We start from the raw sequence: 26,790 nt of genomic DNA, 5'->3' as shown, positions 1-26,790 counted from the left end.
CATAGATTGCGTAGACCATCAGAACCTTTATCCCACCAGGGTGGAAATGTCCAAAACTTGATAGCTACAAGGTGAGAGGGGGTAACTCTAATGGAGATGTGCGGGGCAAGGTTTTTTTACACAATGAAGGCGCCTCGAACGCATTGCCAGGGGTGATGGTGCAGGCAGATACAATAGTGGCGTTTAAGAGGCACATGGAAGTGCATGGGAGACAGAGTGTATACGACAGTTCTAATGTACGGGTTGATCAGCAGGTCGGCACGGACTTAGTAGGTTGAAGGGCCTGTTTCCACGCTGTATCTCTAAAACTAAACAACAATCCATGGCTTGGTCATATGCGACTAAAGTATTCACCTGGCACACAACATTGGCTTGTGTATACTTGTAATAAGATCACTCACACAGACAGCATTATCAGAGGACACGGAAGTTAAGTAATGGAAAGTGCACCAACAGTAGATACTAAGTGGCTGTGCTTTATTGATGAGCTAGACATGTCAAGACAAAGCCATTAGCTTATGTTGTAGTTTTGAAAAATCCTACATTCCGGGTTCTGGGTTTGCATTAATTGCTCCCATATAGTTTTTGTAGAGTATTGGTTCCAACGCCAGATTCATCAACATTGGTTTCAATCTGCGATAGGAAATACTGACCATCAGCCCCCTAACTCAGATGATATCAGACATTTAAATAGAATAATCCAGTTAGATATGCAACAATTACTCATCTCATTTCATTCAAGTGCACAGTTTTTTTTTACTATGCAGGCCTAAAAGATTTAAAAGAATGGTTGGCTCCACGCACATAAGGGTGCAGCATGTTTAATGGAGCCTGGTGGAGGCTTCATGAAAGGTCCTACTTGCCTTAAACCTTGGCCTCAACACAATGGAAAGAGTACCACCATGATACTAGAATGTCACTGTTCCATTTCGGGACAGATGACAATAAAACTCTTGACAAGTCCTTGCTCCTCCCCAGTGCTACGCTGCAGGTTTACGGTTGGTGAGGTAAAAGATGCGAGGTGAGACTTAAATCCAAAACTAGGTAGATTTGTAGATGGATGTTGGCCCCAAGATTACGTAAAGATTCTAATCAGAGATATTATTTTAAAAATCACCCAAAGAGGGACTGAGATTTCCAACTACAAACCTTCTGAGCTGAACCTCCGACAGTCAATTATAGGCATGTTGAATATACGTAACATGCACATTGTCAAGGGAAGGGCCGTGAGTAATGGATTTACCGCGTCTAAGCCATAGTGTAATCTAACCAGGCTGCCCAACATTTTTACAGTGTTTTGGCGACTGCAATTTTCCATTCCGTCCATTTTTCTCGAGCGAGCCACAAATCGGTGGCTTTGGTCACTATCAGCATGCTTTGCACTGTTGAGGATTTAAGGATTTTGCAGAGCGGAGGATTCCTCGCTTTCATTAAAAAAAAGTCTGGTCTTACACCATCGACTCGGATTACCGCTTGCGGTTTCCCTAACGTCATGGTGCCATCTGAACAATGATCCGGGTCACAAACTTGCACGACAGGCTGACGCTGAGTCCCATCTACACAACTGCTTCACTTGCACCCACCACACACACGCTCCTTGTAGAGTTACTCAAATCAGCAACGTAGATAAAATGGGAGTGTTTTGTGTAGAAGAGGTACTACGCCAAACTGAACCACGAGGAGAAAATCCAGCTCCCCCTCTCAGAAGATAACACTTATAAATTATCACAACTCTCAACACTTGACATTATAGAACTTTCACTTTACATGATGATCAAAAGACTATTAAAAAAATCTAATCCAATAAGTTACAAAGTTTTGTCTTAATTACAGCTTTGTTGTAAACAGTTGAATTTGATCCGAGTGGCAGCGCGTAGGGTGGCTGCCTTGATTCCATGAAGAAACAGCGGATGACAGAGTCTGTTGCGGTGACTGGCATAGACTGGACTAGAGGCACAAGGAACTGCAGCAGCTTTACAAAAAAAAGACAAAGTGCTGGGGTAACTTATCGGTCACGATCCGAAAAGTCACAGATCCATATTCTCCAGAGATGCTGCCTGACTGACCTGCTGAGTTACTCCATCACTTTGTGTCTTTTAAGGACTGGAGTGTAATGAAGCTCACAAACTGCTCTCCAGTGAATGACTCCCGGCACGCACAGTCACCGCTGGTCTTGTACGCCTGGAAACTCAAAAGTAAAAAGTCCGAACAGCCGGTGCCTTCTGCAGTTATAAAGCACTACTGCTGCCGACGTGGAATATTTTGCGAGATGGTTGGTGTTTTGCACTGGCGAGTGTGCTCTACTAACGTGGTGGGTGTTGGTGGCATGCGAGCGCTTTGTTAAGCGGGCGGGCTCAGATGCTCTCCACAAAGCTGCCAGGGAAGAGGCCGGTTTTCCCGTTCCGCTGCAGGGTCCCCTTGAACCAACCATCCTCGCGCTTCTTGTGCACGAATACAATGTCACCATCCTTCAGTTCCAGCTCAGCCTCGCTCTGCGGAGGGTAGGACACGACCACTCTGTACCTGGTGAAAAACAACCGCACAGCATTAGTTTAGTTTAGTTTATTGTCACGTGTTTTTGTTGCTTCCTCCAACACTCCCACAGTGTATAAAATCATGAAAGGAATAGATCGGGTAGATGCACAGAATCTCTTGCCCAGAGTAGGGGAATCGAGAACCAGAGGATATAGTTGTCAAGGTGAAGGGGAAAAGATTTAATAGGAATAGGGTTACTTTTTCACACAAAGAGTGGAGGATGTATGGAACAAGCTGCCAGAGGAGGTAGTTGAGGCTGGGTCTATCGCTATGTTTAAGTAACAGTTAGACAGGTACATAGATAGGACGTATGGAGGGATATAGACCAAATGCAGGCAGGTGGGACTAGTGTAACTGGGACATGTTGGCCAGTGTGGACAAGTTGGACCGAAGGGCCTGTTTCCACACTGTATAACTCTCTGGCTCTACGACTCCAAATACGTGCAGGTTTGTAGCAGGTAATTGACTTGTGTAAATTGTTCCTAGTCCATAGGATAGAACTAATGTACAGGTGATCATTTGTCATTGTGGACTTGGTGGGATGAAGGACCTGTTTTCATGCTGTATCTCCAAACTAAAATAAACTAATCTCGCCGCCCGCTCAATCATAGGGCTGCACTCCAACTAGAACTTGGAGAAGCCTGTTGTTATGAGATGAAAGTAGAAAGAATTGTTCTTCTGTTACATGGGGTTAGGTTTATTATTGACACACGTACCAAGGTAAAATGAAAACTTTGTTTTGCATGCTATCCAAATGACTAATGACCTGAAGTCACACTCAAGTACAATAGATAGAGCAAAAGGGAAGACAGAGTGCAGAATATACGTAGTTCTCAGCATTGTAGTGCATCAATTCCAGAGACACATCAATGTCCACTATCAGGTAGAGGTGATTTGGACGGTATCATAGCCTATGGAAAGACTGTTCAGATAGCTGATAATAGAGGGGAAGAAACTGTTCCCGAGTTTGGTGGTACATGCGTTTAAGCTTCTATACCTTTTGCTGGAAGGGAGCAGCGAGAAGAAGGAATGACTGGGGTGGGATATGTCTTTGATTATGTTGTTTGATTTCCCTAGGTAGCGTGAATTGTAAATGAAGTCAATGGTGGCAAGTCCAAAGACTTCAGTTTGTTTTTACAAGATACAAGATGCATTTAATTGTCATTTGGACCCCTTGAGGTCCAAACGAAATGCCGTTTCTGCAGCCATACATTACAAACAAATAGACCCAAGACACAGCATAATTTACATAAACATCCATCACATTGCTGTGATGGAAGGCCAAAAAAACTTATCTCTCCACTGCACTCTCCCCCCCACCACCCCCCCCCCCCCCCCCCGATGTCAGAGTCAAAGTCAAAGCCCCCGGCTGGCGATGGCGATTGTCCCGCGGCCATTAAAGCCACGCCGGGTGGTGCGAGGTCGCACACCGGGTCTTGGTGTTAGAGCCCCCGGCGTGCGCTCGCAGAGTCCCGCGGCCATTCCAAGCCGCGCGGGGCGGTGATGCCAGGCCCCGCTCCAGGAGCTCTTCGACCCCGCAACTCGGGCGGGAGAAGTCGCCGTTGCGAGAGCACTGAAAAGCGGTCTCCCTCCAGGGACCCGCGGGCTCCCGGTGCCGCCGTCCGCAGACCCGCAGTAGCAGCCTCCGACTCTCCGGTCGGGCCGCAGCAGCAGCAGCAGCAGCAGCGCTCCTCCACCGCTCCACCCGCTCCGGACTCGGCCAGCTCCGCGACGGTGAGGTGAGTCGTCGGCACCAGAGTCCCCGGTCTCTTCCTGTTGGAGGCCGCTCCTCATTGCAGCCCCAACGATAACGGAGACCCGACGAGAAAAGGTCGGGTCTCCCGTGCAGGGAGAGATTTAAAAGTTTCCCCCCTCCCTCCCTCCCACCCCCCCCCCCCCCCCCCCACACACACCCCAACAAAAAAATAACAAAAACTAGATTTTGCGCTCAAATTCTCAGCTTAATAGTACTTCAGTTCCATAAATTGCCGCATGTCATGTTTGTCCACTGCGTTAAATATACCTGTCAATTCTTCCATAGAAAACACCTTCTCCTTATTTACCTCGTGCTCCCTTAATAATTCTTTGAAGCAGAGAAGGCCAAGAAGGCATTTGGTAGAGGTGTTCAAACCTGTTTAGTTTAGTGATACAGCACTGAAACAGGCCTTTCCGTCACCGAGTCGGCGCCGACCAGCGATCCCCATACACTAGCACTACCCTACACACTAGGGACAATTCACAATTTTTGCAAAAGCCAAATTAACCTACAAACCTATACGTCGTTGGAGTGTGGGAAGAAACCGGACCACTCAGGGAATACCCATGTGGTCACCAGGAGAATGTACAAACGTACAGCCAGCACACGTAGTCAGGATGGAACCCAGGTCTCTGGTGCTGTAAAGCAGCAACTTTACCACTGCACCACCGTGCCATCTGGAAGGGAGCAGTGGAAGTAAATAAGGAGAAGGTGTTTTCTGAGGAATGTTTAACCTGGTGGCCAAAAGTGACACAAAGTGCTTAAAACAGCAAACCTTTATGATCTGGAAGATAGACATAAAATGCTGAAGTAACTCAGCGGGTCAGACAGCATCTCTGGAGAGAAGGAATGGGTGACGTTTCGGGGCGAGACCCTTCTTCAGACTGATGTCAGGGGAGTGGGTGGGACAGAGATAGAATATAGTATGAGACAATAAGACTGGTGGGACAACTGGGAAGGGGGAAGATATGAAGAGAGAGGGAAAGCAAGGGCTATTTCAAGTTAGAGAAGTCAATGTTCATACCTCTGGGATGGCAGCTTTATGATCTGGAATTGCATTCCCCTACTGTAAAGAAGTCTCAACAACACATTGTCTTAACTGTAGCTTTTATTAACTGTTCACATAATTGCTATACTAGCTGTACGTGGTCTGTCACTGGAGCTAGAGAGAGAGACCCCAGGGAGGGAACATGCAATTATACACCTAATAAGGGGAGTGGTTAAGGGTGGTGAGGTCACTATGTTAAAGGCACATGCACTAGCTATCTACATCCTTCCTCTTGGAACAAAGCAATATAACAGTGACAGGGCGACCACGTCTCTTGCGCTACAAGCAGGCATACAATGATTACAGAGCTAAACAAAATCCCCGTAGCGAACAGGCGGCTTGACCAGCCTGCCTGACCGGGTGCGAAGCTCGCCACCTCCTCCCCCTGCAGGAACAAGAGCAGCCGGGGCCGGGGCAGGCGAGCGAACCGGGGATACAGGGGGAGAAGAGGCAGGAGAAGACCCACCCGCCCGGCGGGGGTAGAGGGAGAACGAGGGCTGGGAGGCGGAGACGGGGGTTTAATCAACGGCGACGGGAGGGATCTGGGCACCTGCGGAACGGCAGGAGCGGAAACAGACAAGGGAGGGGAGAAGGGGGCAGCAGGCGGAGGTCGGGGCTCGTTAACGAGCAGCAGATGCTGGCGGGAACGGCAGTAGATGACCCCGTCGTGGTCCACCAAGTAAGACCGCGGTGAGCCGGCATCACCGACCACCATGGCGAGCTTGTAGTGGCCAGAGGCAGTCTGCATCCGGACGATCTGGCCGGGAAACAGGGGCGGCAGGGGGCGGCAGGACTGGTCGTGGGAGCGCTTCTGCGAGTCATGCTTGGTGGTGATACGCTCCTTGTCAGTAGCAGGGGGGAGAACAGAGGGAACAAGGGATTGCTGGGCAACAGGGAGGGGGGGGCGAGTTCTGCGAGACAGCAGTCGTTGTGCCGGCGAACCCAGGGCAGGGTCGCGGGAGATGTTGCGGAGATTAAGTAGGGCCAGGTGGAAGTCCGACTTGGACAGCCGACAGTGCTCCAGCAAACCCTTAGCACTGCGGACTGCACGCTCCGCCAGGCCGTTGCTTTGCGGGTACTCAGGGCTGCTGGTAAAATGTTTAAAGTTCCACTGAGAAGCGAAACGCTGGAACTCGGCACTGGTGAACTGGCTGCCGTTGTCGGATTGGAGGCGAGCAGGGGAGCCAAACGTGGCAAAGTGGCGACGCAGCCTCCCGATGACAGCCGAGGAGGAAAGGGAGTGGAGTTGGTCGACCTCAAACCAGTTGGAATAGGAGTCGACGAGGACCAGGAAGTGTTTCCCACGCCACTCGAAAATGTCAGTAGCGACCGCCGTCCAGGGGAGATCAGGGGGCTGGTTGTTGCAGCAGCGGCTGACGTTGTTGATGTGGGGCCAGGCTGTTGCAAGAAGGGCAAGCAGAGACCCACTCCCGGATGTCGTTGGCCATGCTGGGCCAGTAGAACTGGCCCTGGGCGCTGGACAGAGTGGCCTCGGCCCCAGGATGACCGTTGTGGGCAGACTGAAAATAGGCAACCCTCAGTGACTCGGGCACTACGACCTTGTGCCCCTTAACCACCACGCCGTCGTGCAGGACGAGCTCATCGCGGACCAGGAAGTATGGGACTACACTGGCCGGCAAGGAGGAGCGGCGTTCAGGCCAACCCTGGATGATGATGTCGGACAGTAGCTGCAGGGTAGGATCCTTGGCAGTGTGGGAGACGAGGGACTGCATCTGCTTGGAAGGCACAAAGTTGACATTAAGCACCATTAGGTCCGACGACTCGTAGGGGTGGCGGGCAGAGGAAGGCAGAGGGGCGCGGGACAGTGTGTCGGCAACGAACATGTCTTTGCCTTTTCGGTAAACGATGGTAAAAGTAAACCGTTGCAGCTGCAACATCATACGCTGCAACCTGGAGGAAGCAGCGTGGATCGGCTTGTTAAGAATGGTCACTAGCGGCTGGTGATCCGTTTCAATCGTGAAGGTATTGCCCAGAATGTAGTCCTTGAACCTCGAGCAAGCAAACACCACAGCAAGGAGTTCTTTTTCAATTTGAGCGTAGCGCTGCTCGGCAGGGGTCATGGTGCGGGACGCATAGGAAACGGGCAGCTGCTGACCGTCGTGGAGCTGCATGCAAGCGGCGCCGAGGCCAAACTTGGAAGCGTCACAGGTGAGAACAATGGGGTGCTGTAGGTCAAAAAACTTGAGTGTGGGGGTACTGACCAGTCGGGACTTCAGGACGTCAAAGGCGCGTTGGTGTTGCGGGAACCAAGCCCAGGCAGTGTCCTTTTTGATGAGCTCCCTCAGGGGCGCACTCAGTTCGCTGAGGTCGGGGATAAACTTCCCCAGGTAGTTCACCATGCCCAGGAAACGCTGCAGAGCGGGCACATCGGTAGGAGGGGACATTCCAGAGACGGCAGCAGTTTTCTCCGGGTCGGGCTTCAGCCCCGAGGCGGTAAAGACGTGGCCCACGTAAGTGACTTCTTTAACGCGGAATCGACATTTCTTTGGGTTGAGTTTCAGATTAATGTCCTGGGCCCGATCTAGGACTTTACGGAGGTTCAGGTCGTGTTCAGCCACGTCCTTGCCATAGACCAGGATGTCGTCAACTATGATAGCACACGGCAGACCGGCGAACAGCTGCTCCATGGTCCGCTGGAACACCTCACTGGCAGAGTTGATGCCGAATGGCATGCGCAGAAATCGAAATCTTCCGAACGGTGTGCTGAAGGTCGTCAGGTAGGAAGAACGTTCATCTAACGGTATCTGCCAGAAAGAGCTTTTGGCATCGAGGACCGAAAAGACAGTGGCCGGGCCAACCTGTGCAGCGACGTCCTCTACTGTGCGCATCGGGTAGTGCGGGCGTTTGATTGCCAGGTTCAGGTCCTTGGGGTTGATGCAAATGCGAATCTCAGATTTGTCCTTCTTGGCCGCCACCACCATGGTGGAGACCCACCGGGTGGGCTCGCTCACCTCTTTCAGGATGCCCTTGGAGACCATGTTCAGTAACGCAGACTTCACCTTGTCCTTCATGGCGAAGGAGACGCGGTGTGGCGGGCGGACCACAGGCTCTATGCTGGAGTCGACAGCAATCTTGTAGCAGCTGGGCAGCTTGCCCAGCCTGTCATCGAAGCGATCAGGGTATTCACGCAGGGGGTCCATGAGGGTCTGTACCTGATGGATGTCGTGATGAAAGGAGACCAAACCGAGGTCCTGGCATGCTCGGGCGCCGAGTAGGGTCACGTTGTCGGAATCTAGCAGGTAGAAAGTGAGGGGCCGAGAGGCCTCCAGGACCTTGCAGTGCAAAGTTGTCTTTCCCACAGGAACGAGTACAGCTCCCCCATATGCATGCAGGCGGGAGTGAGCAGGAGACACTTTCTCACCAGACCTTATCTTGCGAAACAGGCTTGTTGACATAACATTTCCAAAAGCGCCTGTGTCCAACTTAGCTGAGAAGGTCGTACCATTAACGGTCACACGGACAGAAGGGTTAGCAACCAAAGCATGAGAGTCTAGAAGCGAAAACACGCTGGCCTCCCCTTCGGAGGAACTGATATCAGAAAGGGTGAGATCATCAGGCAGGTGCTCTGAGACAGTACTATCAGCCTGAGCAAGGTTGACCGGCACTCTCCGAAAAGGGGGGGGGGGGCTTGATTCCCGCGGGCTCGGCAGGCTGCAGAAAAATGATTTAGCTTTCTGCAGAAATTGCAGGTCTTCCCCAGGGCAGGGCACACGTTGAATTGATGGGTAGCAAAGTTGCAGTTGGGGCAGCGGCGGGCGACTCCTGACCTGGGTGGGGGTGGACCCTGTTGTCGCCGCGGGGCAACGTTTCTTGGGCGGCCGGTGGCAGAGGCTAAGTCGACATGAGTGTCCTCGGGTGGCAGGGTAGAGGCGACAGCTTCAGCCATGAGTGCAGCGTGTAGAGCCGCATCCAGAGAAAGTTCGGGCATTCTGAGAAGTTCTGCTCTCAGTTTGGTATCGCGGAGGCCGTATACAAGGATATCACGAGTCAGCTGCTCGGGGGTCAGGGCATCAAGGCGGCAGCGCCGAGCCAGGTGCCTCAACGCGGCGATGTAGTTAGTGACGGACTCGTCAGCGCTCTGCCGACGGCCAAACATTTTGAAACGCTCCAAAATAGAGTTGGTGGGAACATCACACAGGGCAGTGAACTTAGCAATGAGACATACCGGATCGAGGGCACTCTCACCAGCAGCATACACAAACGACTCGGACCGTTCCAGGGCGTTGGGACCGGCCAAGTTGAGGAGCAGAGATGCACGCGTCTCAGCGGTGGCAGCAGGGTGGGCGATGGTCACATAATGCTGAAAATCACGTCGGAAGACATCCCATCGATGGGCAATGTCCCCATCAAATACAAGCGGGTCGGGCTTGCGGCACGAGTTTGCCATGGCACGAGGGAAGGAAACAGGATAAGGGTACTGGGGTATAAACTAAAAGAAAACCGGCAAACAGGAGGCGCAGGGTCTCACAGCTGAGACACCATGTAAAGAAGTCTCAACAACACATTGTCTTAACTGTAGCTTTTATTAACTGTTCACATAATTGCTATACTAGCTGTACGTGGTCTGTCACTGGAGCTAGAGAGAGAGACCCCAGGGAGGGAACATGCAATTATACACCTAATAAGGGGAGTGGTTAAGGGTGGTGAGGTCACTATGTTAAAGGCACATGCACTAGCTATCTACACCTACCAAGAAGGCAACAAAGCCAGGCGACTGCATACTGGTCCTAAAAGTGCATCATACGTTGCAATAGCTTCACTCTTCTAAACCTGTACTGCTCCCATTACCCTGTATCTGTACACTGTGGACCGTGCGATTGTAATTGTGTATCGTCTTTCCGTGTCATGTATGAATAGCATGCAATAAAAAGCTTTTCACTGTACCTCGGTACACGTGACAATAAACTAAACTAAACAGAAGTGGGTTCAATAGTATAAACAAAAGGAAATGGGACAAGAAGAAATAAATTACTGGGCAAGGGGAGGGAGTATGAGACTGGAACAAATTGGATAATGTTTTCCAGAGCAGCCATTAGAAGCCAAACAAGTTCCTTCTGCACCACACCTTTGTAATATCTTATGAACCTTCATGGTTCTGATAAAATACCTATCCAAAACTTATTGTACACCTCCCAAATGCTCAACCAGTAACTCATGTATCTCAGTCAAACTATTATGGATTTACCGAGCCCTCCATTATGTTTGGGACAAAGACCCATCATTTGTTTATTTGCCTCTGTACCCCACAATTTGAGATTTGTAATAGAAATAATCACATGTGGTTAAAGTGCAAATTGTCAGATTTTAATAAAGGCCATTTTTATACATTTTGGTTTCACCATGTAGAAATTACAGCAGTGTTTATACATAGTCCCCCCATTTCAGGGCACCATAAAGTTTGGGACACAGCAATGTCATGTAAATGAAAGTAGTCACGTTTAGTATTTTGTTGCATATCCTTGAAGTCTGCGATTCATGGATATCACCAGTTGCTGGGTGTTTTCTGCCAGTCCTGTATTGCAGCCATCTTTAGCATATGGTTGTTTGGGGGGATAGTCCCCTTCAGTTTTCTCTTCAGCATATAAAAGGCATGCTCAATTGGGTTCAGATCAGGTGATTGACTTGGCCACTCAAGAGTTGGGTGGGCGGCGCGACTCACGTCGCAGCGGCCTCTGCAGTCCGTCTGTCTTTTTATTATTTTTTGTCTCGTTTAAATGTAGTTTTTTTGGTGTTTTTTTTAACTGGGTATGTGTGTGGGGGGCGGGGGGTGGGGAAACTTTTAAAATCTTTTCCCTGTAAGGAGAACCCGACCTTTTCTCTGTCGGGTCTCCGTTGTCGTTGGGGCCGAGCTCCGTGGAGCGGCCTCCAGCCAGAACGACCTGGGGCTCCAGTTGCGTAGCTGCTGACTTACTTACCATCATGGAGCTGGCCGAGTTCGGAGTGGGAGGAGCTGTGGTGGCGCGCTGCTGCGACCCGACCCCGGAGATTCGGAGGCTTACCGCAGGTCTGGTGGACGGTAACGCCGGGAGCCCGGCGCGGGTCCTGCTGGGAGACCGCTTTTCGGGGCTTCCGCAACGGCGACTGCTCCCGCCCGAGTTGCGGGGTTGAAGGGTACCTGGAGCGGGGCCTTACATCATCGCCAGCGCGGCTTTGAATGGCTGCGGGACTTGCTAGCGCCCGCCGGAGGCTCCAACACCAAGACCTGGAGCGTGGCCTTGCATCGCCCGGCGCGGCGTTAATGACCGCGGGCACTTACCATCGCCCGCCGGGGGCTTTGACTCTGACATCGGGAAGAGAATGGGGAGTGCAGAGGAGAGATAAGTCTTTGCCTTCCATCACAGCGAGGAGGAGATGCGCTGTGATGGATGTTTGTGTAAATTGTGTTGTGTCTTGGTTCTTTTCCTTGTGTGTATGACTGCAGAAACCACATTTTGTTTGAACCTCAACAAGGTTCAAATGACAATAAATAAATTGTATTGTATTGTATTGTATTGACCATGTTTTAGCTTTGAAAAACTTTATTTAGTAATATGTTTCGGAGCATTGGCTTGCGTTAGAATGAACCGCAGGCCAATGAATTTTGAGGCATTTGTTTGAACTTGATCAGATAGGATGTGTCTATATTCAGAATTCATTATGACTACCATCAGCAGTTGTATCATTAATGAAGATAAGTGAGCCAGTACCGTCAGCAGCCATACGTGCCCAGGCCATAACACCCCCACCACCGTGTTTCACAGATGAGATGGTATGCTTTGGATCTTGGGCAGTTCCTTCTCTCCTCCATAATTTCCTCTTGCCATCAATCTGCTATCAGTTAATCTTCATCTCATCTGTCCACAAGACCTTTTACCAAAACGGTGGTTGCTCTTTTAAATACTCCTTGGCAAACTGTAACCCGGCCATCCCATTTTTGCGGCGAACCAGTGGTTTGTATCTTGCAGTGTAGCCTCTGTGTTTCTGTTCATGAAGTCTTCTCCGGACAGTGGTCATTGACAAATCCACACCTGACTCCTGAAGAGTGTTTCTGATCTGTCGGACAGGTGTTTGGGGATTTTTCTTTATTATAGAGAGAATTCTTCTGTCATCAGCTGTGGAGCTCTTCCTTGGCCTGCCAGTCCCTTTGTGACTAGTAAGCTCACCAGTGCTCTCTTTCTTCCTAATGATGTTCCAAACAGTTGATTTTGGTAAGCCTAAGGTTTGGCTGATGTCTCTAACAGTTTTATTCTTGTTTCTTAGTCACATAATGGCTTCTTTGACTTTCATTGGCATAACTTTGGTCCTCATGTTGATAAACTGCAATAAAAGTTTCCAAGGTGTGATGGAAAGACTAGGTGCTGAGAGCTCTCTTATACCTGCATTAAGGAGGCAATTAAACACACCTGAGCAATTACAAATGCCTGTGAAGCCATGTCCCAAACATTATGGTGCCCTGAAATGGGGGGACTATGTATAAACACAGCTGTAATTTCTACATGGTGAAATGAAAATCTGACAATGTGCACTTTAACCACGTGTGATTTTTTCTATTACAAATCTCAAATTGTGCTGTACAGAGGCAAATAAATAAAATCCGCAGATGGTTCTAAGGTACTTTAGGGATGTTGTGAGGTTGTAAAATACACGGCAAGTCATTTAGATTTGTTTAGTTAGAGACAAGCCTTCCGGACAACTCAGTCCATGCCGGCCATCGATCATTTGTTCACTCCTCTTATATCCCCACAGCAGGGGCAATTTTACAATTAACTTGCAAACACACATGTCTTTAGGTTCTTTTGTTTCCAGCATCTATGGAAGGAATGGAAAGGCAAGGTTTGTGTCAGGACCCTTCTTCAGTCCCTTCAACAGGGGTTCTGATCTGAAAGAGTCTGAAGAAGGGTCCCAAAGTGAAATACCAGTCTAAAGAAGTTTCCCAATCTAAAATGTCTTCAGTCCATTCCTTCACAGATGAAGCATGACCCACTGAGTTCCTCCAGCACTTTGTGTTTTGCGCAAGTTTCCAGCATCTGCAGTTTCTTATAATTTCAGGTGGTCAGCAATTAAGGCAAGTCGATTGGATTTCAACATTTAAATGCTTCTTGATTTTGCTCCAGAGTGGCCCCAGTCAAAAATCCTCTTGCCCTGGATTCCACTTCTAGAGGAAATAGTTTGTCAATACAAACTATTAAATCTTTTCCACATATTAGCTACATCAATTAGATCACTCAACAAGCCTTTCACATGCAGGGGAACAGTGGTCAAATTTATACTGCTTGTTCTGGGAATGTAAACTCCACTATTATTCTGATCATTTTAACTGTACCCACTCCAAGGTCAATATATCTTAACTGAGCAGAACTGAATGCTGTGCTCCAGGTGGCAAAGACAGCACAGTGACAACACAGGAAGCATCTTTCATTTCTATTCCAGTTTTTCCAGATATGAACCACAACATTTCAATCAGCATCTGTTTATGGATCTATGCACTACCATGGACACCTAAATATGCTTGCTGCTCTGCCGACAGATTTCCACTGCTATTAAAACTATTAGTATATTGTTTGGCTCAAATTTTTAGAAAAAGATTTCAGGCAGCACAGTGGTAGAGCAGTAGAGTTACTGCCTTATAATGCCAGAGAACTGCATTCAATCCTGACTACGGGTGCTGTCTGTACATAGTTTTACGTTCTCCCCGTGACCACGTGGGTTTCCTCCGGGTCCACCGGTTTCCTCCTTCAATCTAAAGTGCAGGTTTGTAGGTTAATTGGCTTCTGTAAATTGTCTCTGGTGTGTAGGATGGAACTAGTGCATGGGTGATCGATGGTCGGTGCAGACTCGGTGTCAGAGGGTGGTAAATCTGTGGAATTCTTTGCCACTGAAGGCTGTGGAGGCCAAGTCAGTGGATATTTTTAAGGCAGAGACAAATAGATTCGTGATTAGTGCAGGTGTCAGAGGTTATGGGGAGAAGGCAGGAGAATGGGGTTAGGAGGGAGAGATAGATCAGCCATGATTGAATGGCAGAGCAGACTTGATGGGCTGAATGGCCTAATTCTACTCCTATTCCTTATGACCATATGAGTCAAAGGATCTGTTTCCACGCTGAATTTCTAAACTAAACTAAACTGACTAAGGTAACCAGAAGACATAAATCTAAGCATAATGCCCAGAGAGGTGCTGGGAGATTATATGCGTGCAGAGAGCTGGTTCAGATCCAAAGCTGAACTGGAAACCCTGCTGGAAGCATTTCCCAAACCACAGAGCATATTTATTTAATTTCCTTTCAAATGAAAACATTCAATCTGCTCTATGGTAAAAGTACTAAACAATGCAACTAAGCTTTACATAAATTGCCACAGGTGTAAGCGAGCAAATGCTTTTTCTCCACATTATTACAAAAGTGTCTAAAATGACAACAAGCAGAGATAGGATAGACACTCAGAACCTTTTTTCTAGGGTGGATATGTCAAAGTCCAGAGTCTTAACTGATAAGGGCAAAAGTTTAAAGGAGATGTGCAACGTATTTTATTACGCAAGAGTGGTGGGTGTCTAGAACAAGCTACCAGGTGTGGTGTTAGAGCAGATTTCGATAGCGGCTTTCAAGAGTCTTTTAGATAGGCACATGGATGTGCAGGGAATAGAGGGGTATGGATCACGTGCAAACAGATGAGATTAGTTTGTTTAATTTAATGAGTTTTAGTTGAGAGATACAGCATGGAAGCAGGTTCTTTGGCCTAACGATTGCACGTCAACCATCAATCACATGTACTCTGGTTCTATCATACACACAAGGGACAATTGTTCAGATGGTTAAATCATTACCTTTCACAGGGTATAGCCTTGGATTCCAGCTGAACTGAACCCATGGATGAACAGGGCTGCCTTGGAGGAGGGGCAATGGGCACGCCAGAATCCAAAGAAGCGGTCTTGCGGTGGAGAGTTTCGAACATTGCTCCGATAGTTTCCGTGTCCACTGGGCAGGACCCAGCTCTGCTGTGGCTCACACTGGAAGAGACGTCTGGACCCACAGCTCCCTGCAGCAATGTCTCTGAAGCCGCCTGTTCAGACTCTAACGTGGGCGAGGACGGAGGCGAGGGTCGAGACTTTCGCTTTGTAGACGCGCCAGACAGGAGTTTCAGGAAACCTTTCTTTTCCTTCTGCAAGGTAGCAAGTAAACCAGTTTACATCCTTCATTTGCAATGGACATTTTCAATAGATGAATCCCGTCGTTTTCACCTCTTCCCCAGCCAACAATGGGCCACTATGGCCGCCACCTTTCCTTGCTCATCTCTTGCCAGCCCTGATTTGTTCTGGCCTTTTCCTACCTCCAGTTCCTCCCCCTTCTACTTTCAGTCTGAGGAAAGGTTCCCACCCAAAATGTCACCCATCCTTTTTCTCGAGAGATGCTGCCTGACCCACTGAATTACTCCAGCATTTTGTGTCTATCTTTGGAATAAACCAGCATCTGCAGTTCCTTCCTACACAGATGCATCTGGTTTTACATTAATATGTAACGGGTACACACCAGGACTGTGAAAAGTTGTGCACGGAGTCTTCCAGTCCTTTTTCCCAGCTATTTTCTGCCTGTCTCAAGCACAGCCCCTAACCCACCTTCTTTTCGTCTTCGAGACTACAGAAAGGCGAGGAACAGTGCCGTGTATTCACCCAAGTCTACAGGTGCAGGTACCAGGTGGTGGGCAATTTTTTTTCCACTGGGAGAAACAATAACCTAATTCTAACCCAAATGCACGGGGTCAGAGGTTTAGGTGGTCCATCTGTGCATGTTACCTCCTGAATTGTGGAGGCTGCTAGAAACTCAGTAATGTCAAATATCCAGCCATGCAATCTTCAATCATTTGCAAAATACGACTATATAATGGCGTTAATGAATAGTGTGGGCCTCCAAGACAGGTGGGGTCTGTGTTGAAGGGCCTAGCCAAAATATGGCACTTCCATAAAATGTTCGCTTCAATTTATCACTGTTACTGATCCACCACTACACCATGCACTGTTCACTCTACCTAAGCTGCAATACTGCTATTATCTAAAAAGGCAACACGTTCTGGAGTAATTCAGCGGGTCAGGCAGCATCTCTGGAGAACAAGGACAGACGATGTTTCAGGCCGTGACCCTTCTTCAAACTGATTGTAGTAGTGGGGAGTAGGCTTGAAGAGAAGTTGGCAAATGATAGTTGGATACAGGTGAAGGGGCAGATGGTCTTGCCCTCACCTCTCGCACCTTCGTCCAACCCCCCCACCCCCATTCACTGCATCATCTCAAGAGTCCAGACAAAAAACTTTGCCTATCCATGCTCTCCAGAGATGCTGCCTGACCAGTTGTTATTTTGTGGGTTTTTTTGGTAAATCAGCTTTTGGTGCTGTTATCTGTTGGATTACAAACCTCTGCAAACCCCAGTCACATAATTGGGTTGCAATGATAGGTGACTTGGTGTCAAATAATACATACCAGCAAACACCCCAGGCACCATCGAGTCTGCTCCGCCATTTGATCATGGCTGATCTATTTTTGTCTCTCAACCCCAGTCTCCTGCCATCTCCCCATGACCATTGACACCCTTACTAATCAAGAATCTGTCGATCTCCACTTTAAAATTACCCAATTACTTGGCCTCCACAGCCATATGGGGCACTGAATTTCACAGATTCACCACACTCTGACTAAAGAGATTTCCCCTCATCTCCTTTCTAAAGGTACGTTCTTTTATTCTGTGCCCTCTGGTCCTAGACACCCCCTACTGGAAATATTCATTCCACCCACTCTCTTTGGGCTTGTAACAATATCCCCTATGACTCCCTACCAGAGGGAGCAAAGACAATCGCCTTACCTTTTCTCTGCTCTCCTTCTCAAGTTTGCATGGGGCGGTGGCTGTGGGGGGAGCGGCAGCAGGGCCTGCTGGAATAACGCAAGTGGCAACCCCCAACTGCTCTCCCTCTAGGGCGGTGGCACTGACATTGGGAGGAGTGATGGCGGAGGCGGCGGAGGTGAGCACCACGCCCATCCTGGCTGCGGTGGGAGCTGTGACCACTGTGAAGGGAGGGATGGTCTGCAGGCCCTGCTGCGTGTGCTGCAAGGAGACGGTCTGATGGTGAGCAACCGGTGTTGTGGAGATGGTGGAGGCCGGGCTGTGCGTTTGCATGGGGGTCACTGCGGCCATCGGCCTCTCCTGGCCCTGGGCCACGGCTATTGGGAATAAAGATAAATTATTATGTTAAACTTTTCGTTGCCGTTCCAGAAGTTTAAAGCAATAAATGGAAAATGAAATTAAAGTATTCATTTTATCGGAACGACAGTGTGTAGATCAAGTCAAGTCAAGTCAAGTCAAGTTTATTTGTCACATACACATACGAGATGTGCAGTGAAATGAAAATGGCAATGCTCGCGGAACAACAAAACATCCAAACAAACTATAAACACAATCATAACACACATATTATTTTACATAATAAATAATAGAAGGAAAAACGTTCTGTACAGTTAGTCCCTGGTGAGAAAGGCGTTTACAGTCCGAATTGCCTCTGGGAAGAAACTCCTTCTCAACCTCTCCGTTCTCACCGCATGGCAACGGAGGCGTTTGCCTGACCGTAGCGGCTGGAACAGTCCGTTGCAGGGGTGGAAGAGGTCTCTCATGATTTTGTTTGCTCTGGAGTTGCACCTCCTGTTGTATAGTTCCTGCAGGGGGGTGAGTGAAGTTCCCATAGTGCGTTCGGCCGAGCGCACTACTCTCTGCAGAGCCTTCTTGTCCTTGGCAGAGCAATTTCCGAACCAGATGGTAATGTTCCCGGACACGATGCTTTCCACCGCCGCTGCGTAGAAGCACTGGAGGATCCTCGGAGACACTCTGAGTTTCCTCAATTGCCTGAGGTGGTAAGGCGCATTGCCTTACTCACCAGTGCTGAGCGGGATGACCATGTCATATCCTCAGAGATGTGGACTCCCAGATATTTCAAAACAGTTCACCCTATCCACAGGATCCCCATAGATGCAGGTAATATAACAATATTTAGACCGTAAGACAAAAGGAGCAAAGTTAAACCCATGTCCCACGGAGCGAGTCCACCCACGAGTTATCCCGAGTTAAAAACAAATCAAACTTGTGGTAATCACATAGAATGAACGTAGCGGGAACATCGGAGCTCGTGGATGTAACTTCACGACTCGTAACGCTAATGGCAGGTACTCGGGAAACGCGTTAACTCCTAAAAAATTTTCAACATGTTGAAAGATTTCCACGAGTCAAATATACTCTTGAAGGAAAATGTTGATGCTTTTAAACTCGTTGTAATACCGTAGTAGCCCGTAAGTTTACCGTAGTGACTCGTGAGTCTACCTTATTAACTCGTGGGCACTCTTAACTCGGCAGCTGGACAGAGAAATAAAAGGTGAGTAAGAAAAGGTTCGCCAAGTCTGCCTGTCAGGAATGATCCCCTGATGCTGGAGACACCTGTGGGAATCTCACCTTGGCCTTTGGAATAGAGCGTCCAACAACCAATATTTCCAGATTTCCAAGGGCAGGTCACTTCCCTTGTTTATGTGCCTTTCACATTACTGCTTCAGAGGTTTGATGCGTTATGTGGGGCGGGGAGGGAACGGGGGGGAGTGAATGCATTCCTGTTTGAATAAGTGTAGGAAGGAACTGCAGATGATGGTTTACACCGAAGACAGGCTCTTAAAGCTGGAGTAGCTCAGCGGGTCATGCAACATCGCTGAAAAGTCTCGACCCGAAGCGTCGCCTATTCCTTTTCTCTGGAGATGCCGTCTGACCCGCTGAGTTACTCCAGCTTTTTGTGTCCATCTCATGTTTGAATAAGATTATTTGAAAATGAAATGATCCACACCAACTTTTAAAAATAATTTGCCTGTATGTGAAAAATAAAGCAATTAAATCTGCCTGGGGTGGGATGTAGATCGCGGTCAGGATAACGGAGGTGAATTCTCTTGGGAGGTAGAAGGGACGGCACTTCACCGCCAGATGTTCGAGGTGTGGAGAGCAGGAGTTGGACAGGACTGCCACGTCGGAACACCACGCAGAGTTGCAGGAAGATTGTTCCCGATGTTGGGGAAGTCCAGAACAAGGGGTCACAGTTTAATGATAAAGGGGAAATCTGTTGTGACTGAGATGAGAAAAACATTTTTTACACAGAGAGTGGTGAATCTCTGGAATTCTCTGCCACAGAATGTAGTTGAGGCCAGTTCATTGGCTATATTTAAGAGGGAGTTAGATGTGGCCCTTGTGGCTAAAGGGATCAGGGGGTATGGAGAGAAGGCAGGTACAGGATACTGAGTTGGATGATCAGCCATGATCATATTGAATGGCGGTGCAGGCTCGAAGGGCCAAATGGCCTACTCCTGCACCTATTTTCTATGTTTCTATAACCCTAATAAATTTAAACCTGGGAGGCTTTTTATAGTGTAAACAAAAACTGCATGACATCATTTTTATCATGTGATGATTTTTCCACACGTTTGTTGGCTCAAGAGTAACTCGGGAGAGGAACTTGGTACATCGCTGAAATGAGAAGTAAAAGGCAAACTTAGACATACACGTGGGAACTCGTTGAAACTCGTGAACATAAACTTGAAATCTCGTAGAAAACCACGAGTTTGTTTTTTCTTTAACTGGGGATAACTCATGGGTGGACTAGCACCTTGGGACAGGGCTATTAGGCCATTCAATTATGGTCATTCTATTTTTCTCCCCATAACCTTTAACGAACTTACTAATTGAAAACCTATTAATCTCTAAAAATAAGCTTTAAAAATACGTTGGCCTACACAGCCTTCTGTGGCATTAAATTCCACAGATTCACCACCTTCCGGCTACAGTAACACCTCCACATCTCCTTTCTAAAGATACAATATTTTATTCTGTGCCTGTGCCTTCTGGTTCTAGATTCTCTCATTACTGGAAACATCCATTCCATGTCTAAAAGTCATTTGGACAGGAATAGGAATGGTTTAGATGGTTATGGTCCAAACGCAGGCAGATGGGACAAATGTAGATGGGGCATCTTGGTTGTCATAGGCGTTGGGCCCGTTTCCATGCTGTATATGACTCGATGATGGCAAATACATGAACATGTGAGCAAAGAGCACCCCACACAACTATCTGAGTTTTCTCCATCATTCAATAAAATCACGACTGATCTGAATGTGATCTCAACTCTGCGTTCCCAATTACCTTTCTCCAACTTAGTGAGAATCTACCACTTCTGCCTGAAAAATATTTAAACACTTTACACCACTATCTTTTCATGGTGACTAATTAAAGACTATTTATTTTACTTTAAATAGCGGACCCCTCATAAAAGAAACGTCATATAGCATAGAAACGGACCCTTTGCCTTAACTCATCCATGCCAACCAAGATGCCTCATCCAAGCTGGGCCATGTTGCCCATTTGCCCACGTTTGACCCATACCCTTCTGAATCTTTTCTATCCATATACCAATCCAAATGTCTTAAATGTGTTTTAAATGTTTTTATTCTACCTGCCTCAACTACCTCCTCTTGCAGCTCGATTCATATATCAACTATCCTCTGTTCCATAAACCCACTTCTCTCTGTGAAAAGGTTGCTCCTCAGGTTCCTATTAAATCTTTCCTCTCTCACCTTAAACCAGTTCTTGATTTCCCTGCCCTAGGTGCGTTCACCCTCTCTATTCCTCTTCACGATTTTATACATCTCTATAAGATCACCCCTCGACCTCCTGCACTTCAAAGTCCTAGCCTGTATAGCACAGGCTCTCAAACCATCCATCCTATTAATAGCAGTCAGGATCTTGTGTTAATCAAATCTCTCTTCATTTTTGTAAACTCAAGCAAAGTTAAGCCTCTCCTGTCTAACTTCCTCATCATTCCACCTGCCCAGTCCAGGTGCAAAGCACAAACGCTGAAGGAACATACCAGGTCCTGATCCAAAATGTTGTCTGTCTATTCTCTCCACAGTTGCCGGACACGATGAGTACATCTGGCACTTTGTGTTTTGCTCAACACTCCAGCATCTGCAGTTCCTTGTGGTTCCATTTGTTTTAGAAAGTTTGGGGAACTATTTACAAAATCCTGGCTATCTTTGGGTCATCAGTAGATTTAGCAATCAAACCTTTGGCGCCACCATTCAAGTCATTGACGTCATTTGTAAGGAGCAAAGCCCAGCTATGATCCCTGTAGCACTTTACTCATTTCATTAGTGTCTACTTACAGAAAGGTCAGTGAGCTGAGATGATTGATTTAATTATAATAAAAATCTGCACAAATTATTACATTTTTTTCCAGTGAATTATGCTTTGGATGTTTTTCTTGAAAGGGTGATGAATATAAAGTTTGGCATATGGCTTACGAAACAGACCCTTTGGCCCATTGAGTCCTTGTTGATCATCAACCAACCACCCATTCTTGCCACAAAGGATTACTCTTAAGAAGAGATCATGACCACAGGGATTAAAATTTAGGGAAAGGAGTTGTTGAGTCATACGGCATGGAAATGGGATTTTGGTCCAATTTGCCCATGCTGCCCAACATACCCCATCTACACTTGTCTCACTTTCTCACATTTGACCCATATCCCTCTAAATCTTATCCTGTCTATGTACCTGTCCAAATGCCTTTCAAATTGTGTCTTTGTCCCTGCCTTAACTACCTTCTCTGATAGCTCTTTCCATATAACCACCTCTGTCAAAGACCAAACTAGTTGAATTAACTCAAAAAAGTTTCAAACAACTTGAAAATGTTGCCCCTCGGGTATCGATTTTACTTCGGAGTCACGTGAGTGATTCTGTGAAGAGCCCGCTCAGCACGCATGCACGGCATTACGTTCAGCAGAGCAACAGCAGCGCATCGGGAGTCAGGCGCTCCCGCTACGGGGTGAAAGAACGGACCATCAGGTAAGCTCTGAGGTCGGGTTTTTCTTTCACAGGGAGCCTTCGGCTGTCAGGCAGAGAAGAAAGGCTCTAGAACAAACCTATCCCCCACTCGACTCCATGGAGGAGCGTTCCATCTGGGGGGGGGGGCCAGCAACAAGGCGGTAGGACCGCTTACCCGGCGCTCCGCTATTCCCCGACACCGCGCTGGAAGTAAAGCCACGGAAGAGGCGTCCGGCCGGTGGCTTCCGACTTGTCGGACGGGGACGTCTCTCCACCCGTCCGGGGGAGAGACAGCCGCCTGAGCCGCTTAGAGCGGCTCCTGGAGCAGGAGCTCCAGCGAGACGCGCTTGTGAGGGGCGCTCTCGCAGAGGGAGTTCAGGCACACCCTCCACAGTGCCTTCTGCACTGTCCATTGCTTCCTCCTTACCCAAGGGTAGCTTTGGTGATCAGGACTGGGCTGGTCAAGAAAATGGCTGAAGATCTCGGGAGTATGCAAGGGGTGCAGGAACAGGAAGAGCTGCTAGGTGTGGTGGACCGCTAAAGAAGATGGTGGATGTCGCATCATCATTCACTAAATATGTTTGTTAAGTATATACATTTCAAAATGGAAACAGTTGTTACTGCCAAACAACTAAATTCCAAAGGATACTTCATGGCAAGCATTGATCTTAAAGATGTTTACTATTTAGTACCATTCACAAGGATCATCGCAGATACCTGAAATTTACCTGGATGGGGCAGCTATAGCAGTTTAAAGCGTTACCCAATGGGTTCACATCAGCCCAAGATTGTTCACCAAGACACTAAAACAGCTCTGGCAATATTCAGAAGACAAAAACATATTGTCATGGCATATCTTGATGATATCTTAAATGGTAGGGAAGACCATGGAATTGACTATGTTAGCTGTATCAGCTACAAAACAGTTATTCAAAACCCTGGGGTTGTCTTACATCCAGATAAATCTAAGTTGAAGCCATCCACAATCATGGACTACTTGGGCTTCACAATTAATTCAGTCTACGTGACTGTAACATTGCCAAGAGACAAAATAGTTGAATTGGCACAATCATGCAACAAGTTAATGGTCAACAAACTACCAACTACTCGACAAGTAACAGAGTAATTGGGAAAATGGTAGCAGTATTTTCCGGCTACATAATTCGGACCTTTGCACCAAAAACGACATACAGGTCATTATGATCGTGTCATGAAGTTACCCACTGAAGCAATATCAGAACTACAGTGGTGGGCAAAAACATTTGGCATAGTTTACAGCCCTATTATCATCACTAACCCTATGTTAGTTATCCAAACAGATGCCAGTGCTCAAGGCTGGGGAGCAACTAACTCTATATCTAGCACAGGTAATAGATGGACTAACCCGGAGTCATCATTACCACTTACACTGGGCATTAATTATCTAGATATGGGTGACCTTTATGGTTTAAAGCATATGCACAAATATGCATCACTTGCATGTACGGTTACACATAGATAATACTACGGTGGTGGCCTACATTAACCATATGGACGGCATAAAATCGGTATCATGCGACAAGTTGGTCAACACAATTTGGCAATGGTGTGTCGAATGACATATTTGGCTATCAGCAACTTACCTGCCAGGTAAGCTAAATACAGTGGCAGATACCAGGTCACGTAAATTTAATGACAACATCGAATGGATGTTAAAACCCCCAAAAGATTTTCGCAAAAGTTATCAAGCAATATGGCACGCCAGACATCGATTTATTTGCATCAAGGCTAAATCACCAGGTACCTATGTATGTCGCTTGGGAAACAGACCCTGAGGCAGCAGTGGTAGATGCGTTTGTGCTGGATTGGGGAAATTCTTCTTCTATTCATTTCCTCCCTTCTGCCTCATCAGTCTGGAACTACGCACAGTACAAATGGACTCTGCTTCAGGTATTTTGATAGTACCCGACTGGCCTACGCAGCCATGGTTCCCAATACTCCATGACATGGTTGTTGAAACTCCGATGGTATTCCCCAGTGACCCAGTTATTAACACCCAGTGTCGGGCACAAGCCACTCGTGCCATGAAAAAATCAAACTCCTGGGTTGCACATTCGGCACAAACCACTTCTGGGACTGGGATTATCATAACAAACCGTCGACACCATGTCAGCATCCCTCCGAACATCCACTAAAAAACAACACTTGTCCAGCATCAAGAAATGGGAGAAGTAGTGCTTGGATACAGGGGCCACCTACTCAACCGCTACAGTTACCAACGTACTGGAATTCCTGGCGAACCTACACCACGATGAAGGACTCAGCTACAGAGCCATCAACACAGCTAGAAGTGCCCTGCCTGTCTATTTAAAACCAGCACCAGGACAACAGGCCATGCCGCTGGTGGTCAAACTAATGAAGGGTATTTACAACTCTAACCCCTAGACCAAGGTACACCCATACATGGGATGTCAGTGTGGTCCTGACATACCTCAGGGGATGGCCACCAGCCAGATCCCTCAACCTGGAACACTCTATGCTCAAAACACTCATGTTGATGGCACTTGTATCTGCACAGAGGGTCCAGTCACTACACCTTTTGCGACTAGACAGCATGCTCACAGCTCCAGACCAGATCTCTGTCGTTATCCAGGGACTGATCAAACAGAGCAGCCCAGGAACACCTAATGCAGTCGTGGAATTCCGGGCTTACCCGCCAGAACCACGGTTACGTGCCGTGACCCACCTATTATCTTACATAGACACAACCAAAATATTCGAGGGAGATGAAAAGTCTTGTGAGTCAGTCATAAAAAACCTTATGGTCGGGTGACGAGCCAAACCATTGCGAGATGGCTCAAGCAGGTGCTAAAAACTGCTGGGATAAACACTAACATGTACAAATTTTATTCCACCAGGGCAGCATCCACGTCGACGGCTAAAAGAATGGACGTGCCTATAGACCACATCCTGACTACAGCAGGATGGTCGGGGGAAAGACCGTTCAGAAATTTTATAATAAGCCGTTGGCAAAACCTGTTTTATTTGCAGGAAAGATTTTACAGACTGCAAATATTTAATTTAAGCCCAGGGGAGCAATTTAATTTCTTTGTTGTTATTGTTAAAAAATACCATTGTGTTTTTCTACAAACAGATTCATTGGTTGATTACGATAACACACTTCCTCCCTCAAGGAATTCGGCAGTGTGTGAAGTAATAACTGTTACACGGTTTGAAATCACAGAGCTTTGAAGTCTTCACGGAATCACTCATGTGACTCCGAAGTAAAATAGTAAGATTAAACGAGCTTACCAGTTTGAAGTTTGATCTGTATTTTATGAGGAGTTACGATGAGGGATTACGTGCCCTCCGCTCCCACCCTCATTAATATGGGTCAAAATGTTAAACTGATGTCTCCTTTTCTTTACTATGTTTACTTCAATAACTGTCTATCTGTGATTCCACACCGCTGCTTTGAAGTATGCCGCGCATGCGTGCTGAGCGGGCTCTTCACGTAATCCCTCATCGTAACTCCTCATAAAATACAGATCAAACTTCAAACTGGTAAGTTCTCGTTTAATCTTATTATTAATCTCTCCACTCAGAGAATTAAATGAGGGAAAAAACGAAGGATAAAGAAATTTTTCCGCTCTTGTCCGATGGGATCACCAGTTTGGGTAACATTTAACCTAACAAATAACGGAATTGATGCATATTTGGCCTTACCTGTTCGAACTGCATTGCGAGCCTGGTTCACCGTCATTTGACCAGTCATGTGCATCAGAACTTTGGCCTGTGGGTTAGTGGCCTGGATATGCGCTGCAGATATCACTGCAGTGGGGAGCGGAGGCGTCGGACTGATGGGTCTGCTGAAGTCCACGCCATTTCCTGGGCTTTTGGATTGAGACACTACTGCCGGCAAAGGCACAACTGTGGTGACACCTCGCCCAACCTGCGCAGTTACTACTGCTGACAACTTTGACTGTCCTGTTCCGGGAGGCGTTCTGCAAATCATTTTCAATTATAATATTGAATTAGTGAGATTAATACATTAGCCGATAATAGGACACAACTCTATAATGACATACAATTGCTTAGAGCAGAATTCATAATCCTTTGTATGGTTGAACAAATTAAGATTCTCTATCCCTACGCCACTGAACACGTCCTTTAATTTAGGTTCAAATTCTTTCAAAATCTTTCATAATTTGAAATCCCTATATTGAGTCAGCCCTAAGCTTTACTTTCTTTTGACAAATCGTGCACATATTGGAATTCATATTGGATTTTGGATGATTTATAATGATTAAAAGTTTGAAATTCCAAAATACATAGAACATGTGGAATGTTTTTCACAGCACAGGAACAGGCCCATTGGCCCACAAAGTATAATGTCAAGATAAACTCATCTCATCTGCCTGCATAGATCCATCCCTCCATCCCCAGCATGTCTATGTGCCTATATATAAAACCCTTTTAAACACAACTATCATACCTGCCTCTACCTCCAGCCCTACTAGCGTGTTCCAGGCACCCACCACCCTCTGAGTAAAAAACTGGCCGAGCACATCTCCTTAAAGTTTTGCACCTCTCATC

The 26,790-nt window shown here is 47.3% G+C and overlaps 1 protein-coding gene across 2 annotated transcripts in view; it reads right to left on the bottom strand.

The window, feature by feature from the left end:
- Nucleotides 1-456: 456 nt before the first annotated feature.
- Nucleotides 457-26,790, bottom strand: part of sh3rf1 (SH3 domain containing ring finger 1) — a 166,372-nt gene continuing 140,038 nt past the window's right edge. For both annotated transcript variants that reach the window (XM_055632342.1, XM_055632343.1), the window contains exons 9-12: nucleotides 25,921-26,198; nucleotides 17,182-17,537; nucleotides 15,159-15,493; nucleotides 457-2,523 (exon numbers count right to left, since the gene is read on the bottom strand). In XM_055632342.1, coding sequence (XP_055488317.1) covers nucleotides 2,355-2,523; nucleotides 15,159-15,493; nucleotides 17,182-17,537; nucleotides 25,921-26,198 — 1,138 coding nt within the window. In that variant the 3' untranslated portion in view covers nucleotides 457-2,354. The remainder of the gene's footprint in view (nucleotides 2,524-15,158; nucleotides 15,494-17,181; nucleotides 17,538-25,920; nucleotides 26,199-26,790) is intronic.

This window comes from Leucoraja erinacea, chromosome 3 (genome assembly GCF_028641065.1).
Source record: "Leucoraja erinacea ecotype New England chromosome 3, Leri_hhj_1, whole genome shotgun sequence".
Lineage (NCBI taxonomy): Eukaryota > Metazoa > Chordata > Chondrichthyes > Rajiformes > Rajidae > Leucoraja > Leucoraja erinaceus.
The sequence above is the reverse complement of the archived record's forward strand: the minus strand, read 5'-3'. Positions and strand labels throughout refer to the sequence as shown.